Source organism: Phaethon aethereus (assembly GCF_964289735.1).
Source record: "Phaethon aethereus genome assembly, chromosome: 1".
Lineage (NCBI taxonomy): Eukaryota > Metazoa > Chordata > Aves > Phaethontiformes > Phaethontidae > Phaethon > Phaethon aethereus.
In genome coordinates this window covers 129,780,521-129,801,993 of record NC_138575.1, presented here as the reverse complement: position 1 = coordinate 129,801,993, position 21,473 = coordinate 129,780,521, and the positions used below count along the sequence as shown (strand labels likewise).

The following is a 21,473-nucleotide window of genomic DNA, read 5'->3' as shown; positions in this document are numbered from 1 at the left end:
TTTGAAAGTCTTTAGATTAAAGCAGAGAAGGGACAGTGAACACTTTATAGAAAAATAGTTTTAGGGAGAAAGCTGATGGGAGTTTTGCCCAGGAGAGTGACCAAGCAAGCAGAAGAGACTAGTTAGAAAGAGAGGGAGGGAAAGACCCAGCTGGGAAGACAAAGGAGACCTGGAAGATATCTATGGCCTGTCAAGAATGTCACCCTGTTTCATCTCTGATTGACGATCTCCAGTTTTAACATAACTCTACTGGTACCTTGACTATTATCATACGTGTAGTACCAAGTTAGTCAGACTGTTTAGTGCCTAAAGATGATTGCGGAAAACATAGACTCAATAAGGGTCAGAAGAGCAGTGATAGGTAAGAAATCACCATGAACTGTGAGTGGAAAACCACCCAGAGAAATCACTTGGAGAGGCTCCCTCCTGGAAAGACCTTCAGGCTGAAGGGCAAATGGGACTTACTGTGGGATGCAGGGAGGAAAAGAACTTTTTGTTTATGTAAAAAATATTGCTGAACGATGTTTTGAAGAGATTCTGGGGATGCATGGAACTCATTTTGGGTTGTTTAAGGGAAGGACCATAGGTGTGTAAGAGAATAAGGTATGTTGAGAACAAGTGTGGGAAATAGTTGGAATAGAGGATAAAAGGCAAAGGGGTTGGGGGACAAGGAGATAAAAGGTTATCCAGTCTAAAGAGGCTGATGGTGAATACTCTTGTCTGAGCCCTGTAGTCTGTCCCAGCTTCTCATTAAAGGGCATTTCTGTTCTCCATGTGGCTGTGTTGTCTATGCTAAGCAGGTGTTGGTGCATGCTAGTGAACTTCAAGCTGGCCTGGCTGGTGAGTAGGATAAAATGTCTGAGCTCCAGCAGCTGGTGGGGACTGCGAACCTCATGTGCCACTGCCAGCAGCTGGGGAGAGCAGTGGACCTGCGGCCAGCTCCTGGGCTGAGAGACTAAGGCCAGCTGCTGGAGGCACCCATGTTGTATGCATGTGCATGTACGTATTCCACTAGCTGACTTAAACTTGATCAGCTGGAGGGGAGGAACTGGCTTGGCCCAGCTCTGCAGTTCATGTTTCGGTGACTGTATAGGTGTCTGCCTGTGCGACCGGCTGTGTGCGTGTGTGTGTGTGTGCATCCACGTGTGTGTGTGCACACTCACCTACTGGGTATGGATGCTTAACCTGGCTACTGGCTGAACCTAGTGCACAGAGCTGCAGCATCTTCTCGTCTATCTGGTTACTGTATTCAGCTGCCTCTAACAAAGACATCAAGAGTGCAAGCAAAAGTCATGTTTCTGAACAAATGGCATGAAAATAACCATCTAGCCCAAATTGTTCTGAATATTAAAATACTTGCAAATAGATATGAATTAATCCATGAATAATGTGACAAAATGTTCAATCAATACAGGAATTTACAGGTTCTCTTTGTTCTTTCCCAATCTGAAGAAAAGATTATGACTGAAATAGATTGCAGAAACAAAAATGTAAAACAGAAAACGTGATACATAAATGACATTATAGGTTAAATTTTCTATTCAGAAGGCGTTTATATACTCATTCAATTCTCTACAGATTATACAAACTGATGGCAGGGTTTTGAGCCATGGGGTATTTATAAACTAAACTAAACTCTGTTATACAGCTATTCCTATATTTAGATAGTGGGGAATTTGAGGGCAAAGCTAGGTCACAAGGAACAATGTATGATTAAGCTGGCAGCACCAGCCCACAGCTGGAAGCTGTGTCCCGCTACAGGAGGAAGCAACCAGACAAGTCAAAGTAGAGATTCTGTGTTTCTGACAAATGAAGCAGACTTTTTTGAGAGTCCACCACCAAGAAACAATATGTGAGAGGTCTCTGCTACTGCCTCCCTCATATATCTGTGCTGAAAGGCACTGTACAAATACACTGATATGGAAAGGTTGGGCCAGGGTCCAAGTGAAAAAAGGAGCTAGTGACTTTCATTTATCTGAAATGTATTTAGACTTGTTCAGTTTACCTCTTATATTTAACATGTGAATTTAAATGTGCAAAGCAAAACTCATTTTTGTCAAATTAAAATAACTTACACAGGCATGCTTGAATTAAGATTATTTAAAGCCGTCTGTGCAGAAATGTTTTCATACATTCATATTGCCACTGTCCACATGTCTTTGGATTTTCATGTCTGGACATTCTGGATGATTCGTGCTTCTGAGGATGAGAGGCAGCAGCAAACCTGCAAACTAAAACAAGAAATGAAAATATATAGTTATGGTGTCTGGTACCTGTCTAGTGCCTTATCCTCATACCTCTCTGTTCCTTGGGGCAGCTGAAGCCTCTGTAACCATTTCATTTTTCACCTCATAGTTATTTACCTTGGTCTCTGGTAATAATATGAGACAAAGAATAGTATGGTTTCATATATTTGAAACTCAAGTCTCTGCTGAATTCTCAAATGCGTCACATTCTGCTTGGGGCTGGCCACTGGAGATAGAAACCTGGCATTGTGGGGAGTGAAGGTGCACAGCTCTTAGTTTTTTACATTATGTCAAAAAGATCAGGAAAACAAGAATCAATTTATTGGGGATGCTGCAGAAAGGAATTACTCATTCTTTAACATGGAGTCTTAATTCACTTGCACTTTGAGAGCCTTGCAACAAAAAGTGTGCCCCTCTGGCTGTTCTAGCCACTTTAAGAAATTATTTCCAAGGGATCCTTGAATAATGTTTTCCTAAAATGTCTCATTGAGCTCTGTTTTCTTCTCTGTAAAGTTGATTGTTGTTATGCTTAGTGTCTTGGACACCAGGGACACCATGCAGATACAAGTAGCACATTTTCAGGTGGCGCTCCATAGGGCAACAGTTCTTCTTGGTGCCAGTGTGAGAAGTGACACACTGTCTCTTTGGCAAAAGAGATTTTATGGCTTTGACTACTGACAGAGTGCTTTGATGCTGGATAAAGCTTGCATTGCTACACTTTCCTTTGAACATGTGGACATAAAGATGGCTTTTAGTAGGCCAGGTAGGCAGACTGGAAAGAAGCTCTGGAGGCTAGACTGTGAACTAACACTCTCAACACTGGGCAGAGTGGGTAGCTGCGTGGGTGGAAGTACTTGCTTGCCTACATTTGGCTTCAGGGATGCTGTTGATATGAGCATAATATGAATACAATTTCAGTTCTGGTTTCTGTTTCCTGAGCTTCCATGACTGATCTTCACAGAATCACAGAATCACTAAGGTTGGAAAGGACCTTCAAGATCATCAAGTCCAACCATTAATCCAGCACCACCATGATCCCTAAACCATGTCCTGAAGCACCACATCCACACGTTTTTTGAACACTTCCAGGGATGGCGACTCCACCACCTCCCTGGGCAGCCTGTTCCAATGCTTGACCACTCTCTTGGTGAAGAAATTTTTCCTAATATCCAATCTAAACCTCCCCTGGCACAACTTGAGGCCATTTCCTCTTGTCCTATCACTGGTTACTTGGGAGAAGAAACCAACACCCTCGTCGACACAACCCCCTTTCAGATAGTTGTAGAGAGCAATAAGGTCTCCCCTCAGCCACCTCTTCTCCAGACTGAACACCCCCGGTTCCCTCAGCAGCTCCTCATAAGACTTGTGCTCCAGACCCCTCACCAGCTTCATTGCCCTTCTCTGGACACGCTCCAGCACCTCAACATCCTTCTTGTAGTGAGGGGCCCAAAACTGAACACAGGATTCAAGGTGCGGCCTCACCAGTGCCGAGTACAGGGGCACGATCACTTCCCTACTCCTGCTGGCCACACTAGTTCTGATACAGGCCAGGACACTGTTGGCCTTCTTGGCCACCTGGGCACACTGCCGGCTCATGTTCAGCCGGCTGTCAACCAGCACCCCCAGGTCCTTTTCCACCGGGCAGCTCTCCAGCCACTCCTCCCCATACCTGTAGCATTGCATGGAGTTGTTGTGGCCAAAGTGCAGGACCTGGCACTTGGCTTTGTTAAACCTCATACAGTTGACCTCAGCCCATCGATCCAGCCTATCCAGATCCCTCTGCAGAGCCCTCCTACCCTCCAGCAGATCAACTCTCCCACCCAACTTGGTGTCATCTGCAAACTTACTGAGGGAGCACTCGATCCCCTCATCCAGATCATCAATAAAGATATTGAATCAGCAACAGCTTGTGTCGATACAGACCAACTGAGGCAATTTTCATAACTATTTTGTGGTAGAGTTGTTCATATGAACACATATGTTCATATGAAACACGTGTTTCATATGAAATATTTCTTATTTGGGAATTCAGGACTTGCTCTGAGGTATTCAGTGTATAACTTTCATCAAGTTCTTGCAACTTTCTAAAGTTCTGCTTTAGTAGCAGGTTAAGCATTGACAAAGACTGACTTTTCTGCAGAAACCTCGGTACTTTTTCGAGGTCTAGTTCAAACTACACACAGCAATGCTCTTAACATTCATCTGTGTGATATCATACTACTTGAGAGACCTTCTTCTAATTCCATTTCTGGTAGAGAAGACTGATTTCTTAGTTGTTTCTTCATAGGAAAGTAGGTGTAAAACAAGGATAACTAAAATTGTTTCTTAACAAATGTAGCAGTCATAAGTATTGGAATTATTTACTTTTTAAATTGATAGTTGTCATACAAATTCGTTTGACAATTTCCAGAAGTCTGGAGAAAGAGCATCAGTATGCTAGGGAACAATTAGCCTTGAAGCAGTAGCCTAATAAAAGTGATGATTTTTCGCTTGTTTAGTGTCTGTCCAGTGGATAGATATGGGAAAGAGTTATGGACGGAATTTCAAAGGAATTTTATTAATGTGAAAATGTCATTCTTCTAATATCTATAATAACTATTATAATTGTTGGATATCTCTGTCCATATCTACCTTTAATGAGTAACTCTGATAACGAAACATGAGAAATCTCTATTCAGAAAAGAACACAGTCATGCACAGTTAGCAAGAGATAAATATCTAACCATTCAGACAGAAACCTTCAAGGGATGTTCTTTATGCAGCTGTTTAACAGCGGAACAGAAAAATCTAACTTAGCATTTGTGACTGAATGATCTGTCCTCCTCTAGTTCTAGTCGAGAACTGTAGGTTGCATTTGGGCTAATTCATCAAGCAAAGAGAGGGAACAAGGGAGAAGTCATTCAGCATCTTCTTTGTTTCCAATAATGCTTTCAGTTTTAGTACTATAAAAGAAGGCAGATTGCATTTGCAAAAGGGATGATTTGGTGGTAAATATGTTCCAATATTTGATGACCTTCTGAGTCATCAGGACGTAGTAACACTCAGTTGTTACTGAATGCAGAACCCTGCATAGGCACAGCTGCTTGGGCAAGCACTATTACATCAAATGGTAGACATGATTTTAAGGAGCTCTGGCTTCAATAAGTAAGCATTTTTATCCATTCATTCTCAAACCAACTGTTATTTTTTTCTGTCTCTTTAATATAAATCCTTGGAAAAAGTATTTTCCTTTAACAGCTCCTCTCCATTCCCTGCCAGTAAAAAAACCCCTAGGAAACAGATGTTCCATGAATAAAAATCTATGCAGCTTTGCAGAAGAGGACCTGGGGATCCTGGTCGAAACCAAGTTGAACATGAGACAGCAATGAGCCCTTGCAGCAAAGAAGGCTGATGACAAGCTGGGCTGCATTAGACAGTGTTGCCAGCAGATCAAGGGAGGTGATCCTTCCCCTCTACTTGGCACTGGTGAGGCTACACCTGGAGTACAGTGTCTAGTTCCAGGCTCCTCAGTACAAGAGAGACATGGACAGACTAGAGAGAGTCCAATGAAGATACACGAAGATGAGTAAGGAACTGAAGCATCTCTCTTATGAGCGTAGGCTTAAAGATCTGGGGTTATTTAGGCTAGAGAAGAGAAGGTGCAGGGAGGGATCTCATCAGTGCATATATGTATCTGAAGGGAGGATACAAAGAGGATGGAGCCAAGCTCTCTTAAGTGTTGCCTGGATGCAGGACAAGAGGCAATGGGCCCAAACTGAAATATAGGAGGTTCTGTCTGAACATCAGGAAACACTTTTCACTGTTAGGGTGACCAAGCCCTGGCACAGGTTGCTCAGGGAAGTTGTGGAGTCTCCATCCTTGGCAATATTCAAGAGTCATCTGGACATGTTCCTGGGCAATTAGGTCTAGGTGGCCCTGCTTGAGCAGGGTGTTTGGACTGGATGACCTCCAGATGTCCCTTCCAACCTCCACCATTTTGTGATTCTGTGATTCTATAAATGAAAGAAATGGGAGGAATAATAAAACTCCGTTAATTTGTCATTTTCCAAAAAAGCTATAGTACTGTATTTCTGCTATTCTGGCATACAGTGCTAAGTAAGGTCAAAATTTTCTCTTCTTCATGATCATTGGCTCCCAAGAAAAAGCAAGTGCCATCATGTCCTGAATTACAAGGAGGTAGTCTACGTAGACTAAGGTATTTAGTATATATACATCTGCATTTTATAATATAAGGGATTTTTATCTATAAGGGTATACTCATACAGCTCTTCATACTTCTGTCTCCTTTGGGAATATACATTGGTCTACTGCAGAGAAAATACTTAGTACCATTCTGACACATCTCCATTTTAGCGCTTTATGGCCCAAAAATTTCTTCACTAATGAACCGGGGAAGCCTCACTGAAATTAATATCTAATTAGCACTAAATTCATAAGTAACACTAAAATATTAAATATACTATTAATTACAGACTAGCGGTAATCCATATTGTACTCACCCTATATACTCTGTGCAGTGCAATGTGTTCTTTTTAATTGATTCACATCCTTTTTAACCACCTTTAACATTTTAACCTGAAATCCATATGTAAGCCCTATTCACTGAAGGAGTTCACATACCAAATATTTTAGTGGAAAGTTGTTTTAAAAATTGGGCTTTACTTGTAGTGAATAACTTATAGATGTAATATTAATATGTTTTTAAAACCATCATATGATAACTTTCTTAAATTGCATACTCTCTCTGATTAGTTTTACAATTACTAGAATCCCTAATATAACTAAAACATACAATAAATGTAATAAATGACTGATTTATACGTATCTATATATAGAGACGTAGAGTATATGTTGTAAGAATATGGGAGTTTTCTTATAAACTTATGTGAAAGAAAGCTTTAACTTCAAATAAAATGTATTTAGATATATATTCCTATACTGTAGGAGTACAAAGTTACATTATAGGAATATTTAAATATGCCTGTACTGTAAGAGTATGGACTTTTTTTTTTAATTTATCTAAAAGGAAGCTTTAATTTTAAAGAAAATATTTTATGGGGAAATTAGTTGATTTTATTCAATTGTTCCTTCCATGTAATTGCCAGTACAAGTTCTTAATTAAGATTATTGTCAGAATTTTGTTCAAGTACTTTGCATTAAGAAGGTGAGGTTTTATTAAAATATGGAAGTTGATGTCAGATTGATTCCAACTCTCACAAAGGGATAGGTGTCACTTAGACTTTAACAAAGGCAGATCATACAGAAAAGTCAATAACATAAAAGTGTACACACACATATTTTTTCTAACTTAGTCACAAAAAAGCTTTGAGATATTGTAAGGATGAGAAAATTCAATTCCCTTTCTAAAGGTTAATTTGTATTTCATTTTTATTGCCCAGAACATCAGTAAAAGGCCTTTCATGTCAGTCAGTAGCTCTCTCTAACACAAGGAAAAAGTTGTTCTAATGCAGTTAGACTTTGTACTTTGACATTCTCTTTTGGCAGGGTTGGAGAGAAGAAGGGGAAACTTGGGATGGCGTCATGTGCTACTTGTGTCAGAAGATAAAATGTGGAAGTTTTTGCTTCCAAGGATGGAAGAGGGCATTAAAACCAAACCATATTTTCTGGTGTGACTAATTCAAACATACTAAAACAAGTATCTTGCAGAGCACTGATATTCAAATAGTCCTGGAGGCTTGTGTGCAGTGGGTTATTTCATAGAATCATGCACATAATTAGGTGACCCTTGAGGGAAGAAATCAGTGCTTATGTAATTCAATTGAGGTCAAAAGCAGTTTTCAAACTGGGTTGGCCCCCCAGGGTTGTGGAAGCAAGAGATAATTTGTAAGGCGCAGAGGAAAATTCCAGCTGGCTTCTGCCCATCTCCTTCCACTTTTCTTCTCTCTTCCCCCACTCCTGCAGCACTGCCCCAGCACTTGCACCTCTGTTGGCTCTGGAAGCTCTGTGGAAAAAGCAATCTATGATTTCAGTTAGCAGAGCCAGAAAGTATGGGAGCCAACCATCCCAGAGTTTGGGAAAAAAAAACCCAAAACCAAACAACAAAAGGGAACCTTGAATAAAAAGTTTGAAAATTGCTATCCTGAACAAATCATCCAGAAGACACACTGCTGAGACCCCGCCACCAAAGGGTCCTCACTGCGCAGAAGTAATTCTGTCTGCAGTAGGGTATGCTGGCCTTCCGCCCTTGCCACGCAGCCCAAGGCCTTAGGCGTTTCCTCAAAGAGCCCCACTGCTATCTAAAGGCTTTAAAATTTTTTGTGCAAAAGCATTAAAGCTCACAAAGGGCCTTTGGAGCCACTGGCCAAGAGCACAAGTAGCTTATCAATAAAGTGTTTTTGTTTTTCTCTTGAATGAATGCTTTTCTCTGCAGCTTTCAGTCATCTGAATAACAGAAGTTAATTGGATTGAAAATGGACCAAATTGTGTCTACAAAACCATGAAAAAAAATGATTAATAAAGTTTTCCCCTGAAATGTTGTCTTAAATAAAAATCCCCAAACACCTTCTTGCTTCCTGTTTTTGTATTTTGTATGTCTTAGATCTGGGGTTTTTTTAGTGCTTGAAAATCTGTTGAATAAAATAGGCAAATGAAAATGTCCACTTAGATGTAGGAAAAAGTTCTAGCTAATTTTACACTTTTGAACATTTGTGACTGGACATATTAAGGAACAATTAACTGACTAGCTTGTCAGTTTTTCTTATTATCCTGTTCAGAAAAAAAAAGGCAAATGAATGAAGCCTCCTGAAAGTATCATGTAGTAGCTGAAATAAAACACAGTTTAGCAAATACAGGTTGCCATTTTCTAATGCAATCCCATCAGTGATTAAGAACAGATAAAATATGCAGTCAGACATCATGGGAAAAAAATCTGTTTTAAACATTAAGACTCTGAGTTTCTGACTCTCCCTGTCCCACAGGTTTTTGACTGCTACAAAGCAAATCTGTAAATTAGTAAATGGTCAGTATTGCTGCTTTAGGCTCTTTTAAATTTAAGGTCCTACACAAATGTACCAAGTCAGACAGAATTAGAGTTAAGAAAATTTATGTATGTATGGCAAAGTTGTTAATAATATTGTAGCATTTGAATTTAACTAAATTAATATGAACTAGAACTGTTACTGCTTTAAATGTAACATATGTAACAGTAACATGGTACAGGTATCACCAGTGAGTGGTAATTAATGTAACAAAACCTATTAGTGATGTATCACTAGCAATTCCTAGTATTCTGTGATGATTGTCCTCATTATCTGTCTATATCAAAAATGAAATTAAGTTAATTCAGATTAATTGTTCTTTCTTCTGTTCCTACACACAGAAGTTAGCAACTTGGTTGAGTCTTTAGTGTATTAGCAACTATTAAACATTGAACATTATGCTGACTGTGAGACTTCCAACAATTTTGTCACCTCCCCCTTTTCTTTAGTTTGTTTTTATATAGATCTTATGCTGGCCTTTGGTTTTTTATGTGTCACAGGTTATAACAACGTTATACACAAAATTGAATATAACACTAAGAATTAAAATACATGTATCTTTTTTAATACATGTATCTTTTTTAAATTTCCTAATGTAATAATTTGTTGTGTTTTCATGTTGTGCAGATGTAATAACACTTCTGTATTGGATTAACTGATACCACATTGCACTATGTACAGTAGTATTAAAAAAATATCTGGAGTTAACATATTATATAAAAACCACCAAGCTTTTTGATTTTACTGCCTACAAATTTCTGATCTGTGCCCATGTGTATTTTTTATTTCTTTCTTCTGAATAGCTTGCTTACTAGAATGACAGGGAAAGAAGAAACAGGGTTTTTTGCATGGTGGCAGGCCAATGAAGGTATTAATTTCAAAATTGTGTTGGCACTACTGCAACCATCAGTTCTGACCAGTGTTTATTTTCAAAAGTTATTTTAGACCTTACTTAAACTTATGTAAGTGTATGAAAATATAATTGCAGTATCTTATATGAAGGTCAAAAAAGTCTTGGAGATATTTGACATGGTAGAATTTAGAAATGTTGGAACAATTTCCTTCCCTCCTTTTTCTTGTGATGATGCATAAGTTGCTGCCCCTAGATGGTTTCTATAAGAGAACAAAAATTATATAGACATACATCCCACATTCAATGTTATGGGATTCTGTATCTTCTAGTGGCACGGAAACCTCAGCAACTTGGCAAAAGGTAAAGTATGTAGGTGATATGCAGAATGTTCCTAACCACATCTGCTCAGTGGGCTTACACGCAACACAAAAATACAAAGCAAAACCAAATGGAAAAAACATATATATTTTTTATATACCACTCTCGTTTTAAATTTTTTTAACCTGGAAGTATAATGCTTACTGTTGTCTATTGCTTACCTGACAAAGAATTTAATACAGTTACTCAATATGTAATCTGTAAGAGATTTATTTCTACAATTTTGTTGGTTATCTGTCTAGACTATTTATATTTTATTTTTAAAAAGTTGTTTGGGGTTTTTTTGTTATGATTTGGAAATTAATATGTGAGTTTTTATGTGTGTGTTTTTTCCTCCCTACTGCTGTTAAATGACAACTTGCTTGGTTAAATGCCACTTTTCAGAGATTTTTATTTCTTCTCTGCAAAGTGATAAATCCATCCCTTTTCCTTCTCTCTTGTGCTTGGTGTTTCACCAGGTTTAAAGGAGATGCATTCCATTTAATCAGTTCTTGTTTGACAGGTGAAATATAGGATAAAATGAAAAATGCAGGGGACAAAATACATGAAACCCATTGAGAATTACAAAAAGGGAAAAAAAGTATAAATCAGCTACAAAAGATTTTTGTGTGCTTACCTTTAAAAACAGAAGAGAGATATATATTAAAGCCATAAACATGAAGAAAAGTTCTCTGTTTTTCTAGAAAAATATGGTTAATCCATATTCCTTGTATTCTTTCACATGGAGCTGGATAAGGCAAAGTTAATTTTCAGCTGTGTGTGAAATTTGTCTTCACAGGCTGCTGTGAAGAGTTTTCCAATATCCTGTCTTATTTATTCATCAAATTGTTTTTCAATTCTTGCTTCTAAGACTGAATTAATATTATGTGTTAGAAGTTTAGTATCAGAGGAAAGGATTAATAACTTGATTTTATGTAACAGAAGGATGTTTTTGTCATGTCTTTGTAAATGCAAAGCTTTTGGAAATCCCTAAAGAAATTAAAACAACCAGCAAAGATAATCTAATCTTACTAAAGCAAACTAAATCTCAAGCTTTCTACTCCTAAATTCTGCCTTCTTTAAGCTTCTCAAAGTTATTCTTTGTAAAAACCTTTGTCTGAAGTTTGACAAGTTGATCTATGTCCATTCATGGATATTTTGGAGTATAGTACAAATCTTTGCCTTTTTTCTTTGGAAAAAAAGAAAATAAAAATGCATTGGAAATAAGATTTTCAGGTGTATGCTTTTATCATTTGTACATTTTTGTAATTTCTTCTCAATAAGGAATCACTTCACAAGTATTTGAATAAAGATGATCTCAGCCTTATATTAATAAGTGAAAGTTCTGTATTTGCAGGTCCACTCACCATTGATGATTCTTGTCAACAGGTCATATTTTCTTTGCTACTTGATAGACCAGTAGTCATCAAAAGTGTATCCTCTGAGATACATAATCACAATGCTTGATAAAAAGAAAAATACCTAGATGTGAAATACGTACATCTTAGCCAGATATGAAAAAATAGTCAAAAGCTAAGACCTTGGAAATATTTAGAGAATTTTACATGTGCATCCTGGTAGACTGTAGATCTTTGAGCACTGTTGATTTCATAGGTATTGTGTAATAAACTTCATAAGATTCTTTGTTTTGCTGGACATGAGCAACAATGTAGCCAGATAACAGGACAGTCCCACAATTTTCCGCACAGTCTTTCCTTCAGGTAGATTTTTGTTGTTGTGGGTTTTTGTTTAACCTTTGTGTAGAGATCCACATGAATAAGATGGGACATGCTTCTAGACTAGGTACCTAAAATGCAAAATGTATTATTTTATTCTTTTCTACTTTGGCCATCTCCTTTTCAATTAAGAAAAAAACATAAACTGCATATATGTATTTTCCAGCCTATGTGTCCAAGAAAAAACATCCTGAAGTGGATGTCAATTCAGTCAGAGAAAAGGGACAGAGAAAGGAAAAGAACTATTTTTCCTCAAAATGCTAGGAGGTTCTTCAGCAAAAAAGCTCAGCTGAAGAAAACTTTTTAATAAAGTTATTGTTGGTTAATTATGTTAAAGCATGGCTTACGTAGGTAGATGACAAATCTACTTTCTCTTTAATTTCTAATTGCATAATATGAAGAATGAAGTTTTTAAAGAGAAAATAACATTGCAATTGCTTGAGCTGATGAATGAGTGATAGTCATAAAACAGTCTCAATTGTTAATATTATTTCAAGTTTTGAGTTTATTTTGTAGAAATAGTTAATTATAATCCTAAATTTTTCAAAAATCAATCTACCTAATTAATTTGGTTGTAAGAGTAAAGTATTGCATAGTCTACTGCAAGTTACTATTATTCCATTCAATTTAAGGAAGATATACCTGTATATAGTAATTGAGAATCTCAGAGGACTGTAAATAACCATTGATCTTATTTTAGAAAATACTTACTTGGGTCATGAATTAAGCAGAGTCTTCAGGGTGTTGCTATGACTTCTGGGTCACTGTCTGGAGCAGGAAGAGATTTTGATCCCATAGAAAAATATCCTATATGAATCTACATCTATGACAGATGCACATCAACTGACATTAAGGTGAAATAGGTACTGATAAAGTGGTCAGGGGGATGTTGTTTCTAGCAGAGAAAAGGGTGAAAAGTGGAAGTCTTCTGTTCTTATGTAAACAGACTCTTGTTAGTGCTCTATATGCTTTCACATGGTTGCTGTACAACCAAGAGGTTAATAATATCAGAGAAGAAAAGTTGAACTATTGGATTCAGGGGAACTGTGTGAAGTTGGGCATTAGAGCAACTACTTCAGGGATATAGAAGTCATGAAAAATTTAAGCCTTTTATATATTTTTCTGTCCTATCATTATCACAGGATTCAACAACACACCCATTGCTACTGGCCCGTAAAATTTTAAGGATGATAAATGGCTACAAAGATAAAAGAGTTATAATGGAACCAATATATTAAGTAGATACTATTGCCATATTGTTTTTACTTTAACATTTACAGACAAATAGTGTATAAATTACATGTTAGGGTGAAGATGGCTGCATAGGTCCATGCCAAATACTGGAGCAGCCTCTGTTGTACCATATGAAATAATTTTGGTTCATCGGTGGTAGTAAGTGAATGGATATTTTTCTAGTCCTAATAAGCAATTTAGTCTTGTGGGCCAGAAGAAACAAATACAATTCTAGTAAACCCTCTACAATGTACTCATGACCTGTGTGATTTTCATTACCCAAATTTTACTTAAGTAGCTGTTGCAGATTTGAAATTATAGACTTGTTCTGCTTTGAAGTGTAGTTGCTAGTGATAAAGGTCCACAGTTTGGACCACACTGGAGAATAAAAGCAGAAAAACTGTAGAATTTGCTCTTAATAATGAATGTAACATTGAGTTTCCATTGGCTTATAATATTTCCTTGAACTCACAACATAGGTTTGTTTGTTTGTTGGATCTGGTGCCATCAGCAAGAGACATATGGAAAATTTTCTTAGTTCTAACACATGAATATTTTTTTACCTTCTGCAGTATATGCATGCTTGCTGGAGGGCTCTTCTGCCTGCTACACTTTCTGCTGGCTGAGGGACTCCACATCTACTGTATCCATCATGCTCCAGCTGTAATCAGCCACTCATCTCCTCTTTCTTCTTCAGAGGGGGACTGTTTAATTTTCTTTCTCTTTTTCTCTTCTCTGAGCCCATTATCTTGGTTTCCTTTGCTTACACTGTTTGTGTTGCTCTGCCTTTTATATCATTCTTCTTGAGTTTTGTTTAATCCAAAAAGCTTTGATTTCTGACACAGCAGATGAGTCAAACTGACAGTGCAGTTAGTATTTAGAGTCACAATAAGAAAGTCTGTGTCACTGGAGTCATCCAGAGCTTTAAGTTCTTTTGATGATCTTTTGGGCTTTAGAGAGAAAATTATGTTAGGGAACTCAGCGGACAAAGGATCCACCCAAAATGTTTCAGTACCTTATATCTGACAGTTTAGAACATAATTACCTTAAAGCCCAGTCAATTTGTGCTTCTGTCTGCAGGAGGTTTATATCCATATGACCAAAATCAGAGATGCGTATTATTCTGAGTCATTAAAAACCAACATCTTCTTCAAACAATGGGTTTAAACATTCTGAGATATTTCCAAAATACTTCTCTTCTTATGGAGCAGGAAGCCTAAGCTGTATCTGGTAAAGGATCTGCTGTTGCAATGGAAACTTGGATGTGCCTCAGAAGGAATTCCAGCTCTGGCAATTTAAATTGCCATTGTTGCAGAACAGAACTCTTATTAGACCAAAGCATAAATCAGATTATTTGGCCAAATCACTCTGAATACTGAAGGAAGAAAAAAATCCCCAAAATTACAATTTTACTTAGCTTGCTTCTTCAGAGAGTGAGATGACAATTAAGTGAGGGTTTTTTTGGGGTTTTTTCCCTCCAAGTTCCTCCTAGAAATTTTAAAATCATGAGATTCAGTAATATGAACACAACATAGTGCTCAAACACATGAAAAGGAAAAAAAGAGAATAATTAAATGTACAAATCAAATAGCCAATAACTCCTTATGTATTGCTCCCTATCATCCAGTAGCGGAGTCTTCTCATCTAGTTAATGTACTCTTGACCCTCAGAGCTTGATGGATTGGTTAGAACTTCTCCCTGTTTCCAAGGGATAGGTATCTCAAGAACAAAGAAAGAGAATATTACCAATTAGGAAAACTGACTGAGGTAACTTCTTATGATGTTCTTAAGCCACATTACTAATAAACATTCCAAGTAACACCTCAATGGAGGAATAACATAATGTGTTCTGTAAAATACTGAATGATTTCAAATTGCATGTACAGGTAAGAATGGTGATCAGCTCCTAAACAGCTTAAAAGCAGCAAAAGTGATCCTTATTCAGTGGATGCACTCTTTGATTGCATAAAATTTAAACAACTTTATTTGCTTTATTCAGCCAGATTCTTGAATATGCTAATAAATTATACTTATCACTTCATTATAAGGAAGTAATTTTGTGTTGGTTTTCCTTACGAGTCCATGAATTAGATGGATAGCTAAGAGTCATTCCATTCCAGAATTTCTGAGAATATTCTCTAATTTGATAGTTACTTATATATCTTCCTTTTCAGGCTTACATTTTCTCTAGAAAGTTGGACTATTGAGTTCTTTGAATGAAGTTGCTCTTATTCTTTGTTCTTAAGCATTTCTGTCCCATCTTCTTGAAGAGAAAAATTAAATGGGTATGAAGAAATATAAAGAGAAGGAGAAAATGTAGCCATCTCTGAGATTCTCCCATGTCCAATACACACAAGACTGTTGTGAATCAGCAATCAGTTCATACAGTCTGAGAATAGAAATAAGAAAATGAATGTTTCCTCAGTGCCCTCTGCAGGATCCACTTTTAGCAGATCAAGGATCAAATGCATTTACAAAACAGTAGGAGAGAAATCTTGCATTGTCACAGTGTGTTCCTAGAGAGTACTCAACTTTACACACTCATCTGCTGCCGACCTGGAAACTCAAATGAAAAAAAAAAATAAATACTTTCAAGTAATTTTGTCTTTGAGCCTAATTAAAGTGCATAGTGAAATGCGGGAAAGAAGACAATGTTCCCTAGTCTCTGGCTTCCTGGCATATCAACATTCAGCAGCATCAGAAGTTAAAATTTTCAGGAGAGAGCCCAAACTATTGAAGACTGTAGGTAATGCAGAAGCAACATTTTGGCCTGGGAGTATGGGTAATGAAGGCTAAGGTAAAAAAATTAGCAGTCCATTAAGTTAAAACATCCTTTATTCTACAACTAGAAGGGTCACAAGACTCATATTAATTAAAGGTAAAAAAAGGTTACCACTTCCACTTCAAAGCATGCTTAGATGTGATGAGTAGGTAGTTTTCAGTGTGGTGCCCAAGTTCCAGTTTGGCATTTGCCTGTGGTACTACATGCTCTGTTCACCCCTGAGAGCTGTTGTAACGATGTCTGTCAGCAAGTTGCCTGTCTAGTTTCTCCGGTAAATACATGGAGCTTTCACTGCGTATTTGCTTTTGGGGAAATTGTCCTCAAATACACAGTAAGGACAGTAAAGTTAGAAGATGTTTGACAAAAGGGAGAAATAAACCTTTAGTCACAAAGTAACATCAACACCTTCTAGGTATTGTAGTTAATGGTTAAGAAAAGTAAAATTATAATGAAAAGCTATAAAATACAAACAAAATACAATGTTCAATTTTCTATCTTTTGCTTGGGTTGAAAATAATGACTTAAAAACAATGTCATGTACATTGGCTTTTTTTTCATATTAGACTTTTATTTCTATTTTTATTGCATTGCAGAAACTCAACTTACTGTATGAAAGTGTCCATTTCGCTGACGGTGGGTGAAAATGACACCGGACTCTGCTTCAATTCAAAGATGAGATATTTTGAAAAAGCAGAACTTAGCAAAAGCAAGGAAATCTCATGCCCTGAAATTGAGGACTTTTTATTTCCATTTAGGGAGCCTGAAATTCTGTGGTATAAGGTAAGGAATGCAAAAGATTTTAACCCTTAACAAGATATTATGCAATGTTCTGACGATTTTAATGATCTAAATATGATATGAAACTTGGTTTGTTTTAAGATTTGTTAAGGACAGACAACAGAATCAAGAATAAAAAAAATTAACTAAGTGAGGGAAAGAGATTCAAATACTTCCTTTAGTAAAATTTAGAGCTGCTGTTTTCTTAACATCCATTTATGGATGTCACAAAGAATTGGCAGCTTTCTGCTAATAAGAGGGCTAAAAAATAAAAGTGCTACCAGTCTGGGCTGGTTTGATATGCTAAGGTAAAACCATGACAGCTGCTTATATAGCAACTGCTTGTGCTATACCAGGCTAAAGAGCGTGTTTCTAAAAACTCAGGCATAAAGTCTATTTGGAAAAATATAAATAGGATAGCTATGCATGCTGTTATCTGAATGAATGGCTTAGTTTTGAAGCATAACATTCAGCAGAGACTTCCAGAACTTGGTTCTTTGCATATTAGCTTTTACTTGCAAATATCAGTGATTTCATTGTTTTATCAGTAACTTCATTTCAATATTGTGTACTGATGTCTGTGTATGTAGGAAATCTTAGTTTAACTATGTGCTGGTATGCATTCTAATTATTTTTTAAAAGTCTGATAATTTACTTGATTACATAGTTGCATTTAAATATGGTACACAAGACTATGTTATCTAGTAAGTAAAAACTTCTGGCCTAGAAAGATTCTGGCCAACTTAACTGACAGAATGTCTAAGGTGGGAGGTATGTAACCAATTATTTGCTTATCGTCTTGGATTTTGTGTTTGTAATATAATATATACCTGAAGTTTTATCAAATTTAAAACTATGACTGACTTCTTAAACAAGAGCTCAGAAGTTTGGCTTTTTAATAGTCATTGACAGTATTTGTGTGAAAGAGCTCAAACAACCTCTTTAAAATTTTTAAAAAGCTCTTACTATAGAAACAATGATTACGCTAAGATAACCAAGTAAGATATTTTGTGACAGTCCATCAAAAGACATTTTTTGTATGAAAAGCACCAATTCTTTTTTCTAATAGCCTATAAATACACTGGTTTGTAATAAAAAAAAAAAAAGAAAACCTAGAAACACTAGAAATATTCAAAGCTATTTCAAACAGTACCTAAGTCAATTAGGTGAAAAAAAAGTTAATCATTTTAGGGAGCTAAGAATCATTGATACAAAAATGTATATTCTCTATTTTAGCATAAAAAATAAAGTTTAGGTAGTAAAGATTGAAATATTAACTCATTTTGTATATACAACTCACCTTTTGTTAAGAGTTCAGAGAACTTTGATTCCAAAATGTTTTTGGAAGGAGATATATAACAACTTCATTTCTCCTCATTCTCATCTTCTCCTGTTTCTTTAGTTTTTTAAATTATAAATTTCTTTAAAAAAAATTTAAAAAGAAGAAAATTATCCCCTGTGACCTGTAGCTACTGGTAAGATAACAGTCATGGATCACAAATAGAAGAGTAATGGAAAATAAGTAAATGAAATAAGAACCCTTCAGCAAACTAATGTCAAAAGAAAACCAGAAAAGGAATCAACTCTTCTTTTTCTTGTCAGAGGACAAATATTAAGTCAATTGATAAAATTCTATAGTCTTTTTTATTTTTAATCAACACTTAACTGGACTGGATTTTTAGATATTTAGTGTATCTAAAGCTCCTAACTAGCCTGAGCTCTTGCCTAGTCTTCTTTCCTTAGAGAAACATTGTCAACAGTGATCCAACCTAAGTGTAAGAACATAGTCACTGAAGTGTTATATTATCTTTAAACAGGAATGCAAGTCAAAGACATGGAGATCAAGTATTGTGTTTAAAAAGGACACTCTTGTCATTCGGGAAGTTAGAGAGGATGACATTGGAAATTACACTTGTGAGTTAAAATACGGATTCTTTGTTGTCAGAAGAACTACGGAATTAACAGTTACAGGTAATTACAAGATCTTGTTGTCTCTTATATTTAGAAAAAAAAACATTGAATATTTTGATTTGAGTTGTGCGTATTTGCGTCATTATACCTACATAAACCACTTTTGCACAAAACTTTGCTGTGTGCCAAGATATGAACGGTTGATTCATCAAAGCTGTCCTGAATACTTCATAGCAATATGTGCAACATTTTGAACAAGTCTGAGTTTTGGTCTATTGCAAAAGTTTGCGGGTAGGTCTTGTTTTTGAATGGAAAATGTAGACAAGGAACAGGTAGCTTCAGCAAGCACTACCGCTGACAGAGAATAAGATCATTAAGTCTGTCATACTTCTTCATGTGGTTAAATGCCTTGGGACATAAGAATAACTGTAGCTACAACCCAATAGCACTAACTATAGCCCAGTGAGACCATTGCAACTGGGTGATAGGTACGTAAGGGGTAGTGTTTGAACAGCACATGGCTGAAACATGGTAACATTCTTCCTCTAGTATTCTCTCCCCGCTTTCTGTAATTTATAGTTCAAGGACTTCCTGATCTCAATTGTCATGTGTTGTAGTTACCAATTAAACTATTTTCCATTAGTCTAATTATTTTTTAATCCATTTATTCTTGGCTTCAAAAAATTTTTGAAATATCAAACTCCACAGAGTAATTATGTAACATAAATAAACTCTATAATTTAGCAAACAGCAATTGAAGAAGATGCATTTAATATAATCTGCATTTAAAACTACCATATCAATATGTAAAATCCATCATAGATGAAAACAAAATATATACCATAATAGTAACGTCCACAGTGGCAGGACAGTATGAAGAATGGTCCATTAAATTTTCAGTTCCTCACCAGACCTCTAACCTCTGTTATAAAAACATGTAAAGAATATAGCTGAACACATACCTCAGTTAGAAAATTAGGTTCCAGAATTATAGGATGACATTGGAAGACAGGAGTACATCACGACCTATGTAATGCAGTGTGGTTCCACAGCATTTTCCCAAAAAGAAGGCAGAAACAGGATTTTCCTCGCAAACTGGAGGTGAACTAGATTCATACAGTTGACAAAGATGTTTGCATGTGTAAGTTCTTGCACCTTCAAAGTACCAAATAAACAAAGAGACAAATCTTAGAGAAGGATTTCTGTGGCCTTGTCTTGTTCCTTTTTAGTATCTAATAAATAAATATATTGCACACCAACAATTAGTAACAGCACTTATGTTATGCATTAGGTTGAAGTGTAACAGTTTCCTTTTGTGGTGAAAAGTTTGTTTTCTATTTTGATGTATCCCATTTGGCCTCCACATTATCAGAAATTAAAATGAATTATGGTTTGTAATTTTTCTGACAATAGATTAGTCTGGAAATCATATTGTTTATGTTGTTCTGAGAGCATTCAAGTAATCAATCATATTTATTTAAGCTCAATATCCAGGATCTCTTCATAATTGTTATTTTGTATGGAATTGATTTATTTGGTCAGTACAGGCAGGCAATTACTGTCTAGTGATTAACCTCACAGTAAACATCCATACATTCTGTTTGTTTGACTGTCATATGAAGAAAGCATATGAAGAAAGTTTGATTGACTGTCATATGAAGACAGAGTCTTCAAGAATTTGATTTATAGCAGAAGGGGGTTGTGGATTGTCTTTTGCAATATATGATGTATGGATTTGAAGAGTACATATTCCCTCAGTCCTCAGGTGATCCCTTCTGTCCCTATGGCTGGTGCTCCACTCTCAGCAGTATTTCAAACAGACTCAGACTGACAGAAAAGAGAAAGGAAAAAACATTGGAACCAGATGCATGTTACTATTTGTAGTAATAGTTTAAAAAATGTAATTCATCTCTTTGTAGTGTAGGCAGGAGTTCCGTATTTAATGTTTAACTAGACAGAGACAGAAAGACTTGGCTGATTTTGATGTGCTAAAAATGAATGAATGCATATGAAACAAATTATTCAGTTTCCACCTCTGCAAACCCTGGCAGATGTAAGGACAACCTCCAAATTAGTAATTTGTGTGAACCATTCCTAAGAACAAATTCCATCAATAAATCTCAGCTCCACAAGGAATGAAAAAAGTATTCCTAAGACAGTTGAAATGTCTCTGCCAAACATATTATTTAGTTAGAATTTAAAAATTTCAAAAATATGAGTAAGAATTACCACTCTGTCTCAGACTTTCCAGAACATATGAGTAGTTGTAATGTGTTCCGTGGGCAGAATATCCAGAGAGTAGAGTTAAGCAGTCATAGGGATACCCTCCAGTTACCTAAAATTTTCTTCTTCCTTTTGCTCTCCATAACTCAGATTGGAATGAACAAAATAGAAATTATAATTTTGGAAAGTAGCATTATTTCAGCTGCTAGCCTACCTCTGAAAAATTTTTCCTGAAAACATTTCTTCAGATTGAAAACTAAGTTTGGGCCCAGGTAGTCATTTGTACAAACGTCTTAAAGTTCTTTATTGTAAACAGTCTTTTTTGCAAATGATAATTTAGGGGTTCTAAAAATGAAA

The 21,473-nt window shown here is 36.3% G+C and overlaps 1 protein-coding gene across 1 annotated transcript in view; it reads left to right on the top strand.

Moving 5' to 3' along the window:
- IL1RAPL1 (interleukin 1 receptor accessory protein like 1) overlaps positions 1-21,473 on the top strand; it is a gene marked incomplete at its 3' end in the record, with an annotated part of 664,549 nt that overhangs the window by 354,881 nt on the left and 288,195 nt on the right. Inside the window, exons 3-4 of the mRNA XM_082011048.1 lie at positions 16,799-16,985; positions 18,800-18,953. Coding sequence (XP_081867174.1) covers positions 16,799-16,985; positions 18,800-18,953 — 341 coding nt within the window. The remainder of the gene's footprint in view (positions 1-16,798; positions 16,986-18,799; positions 18,954-21,473) is intronic.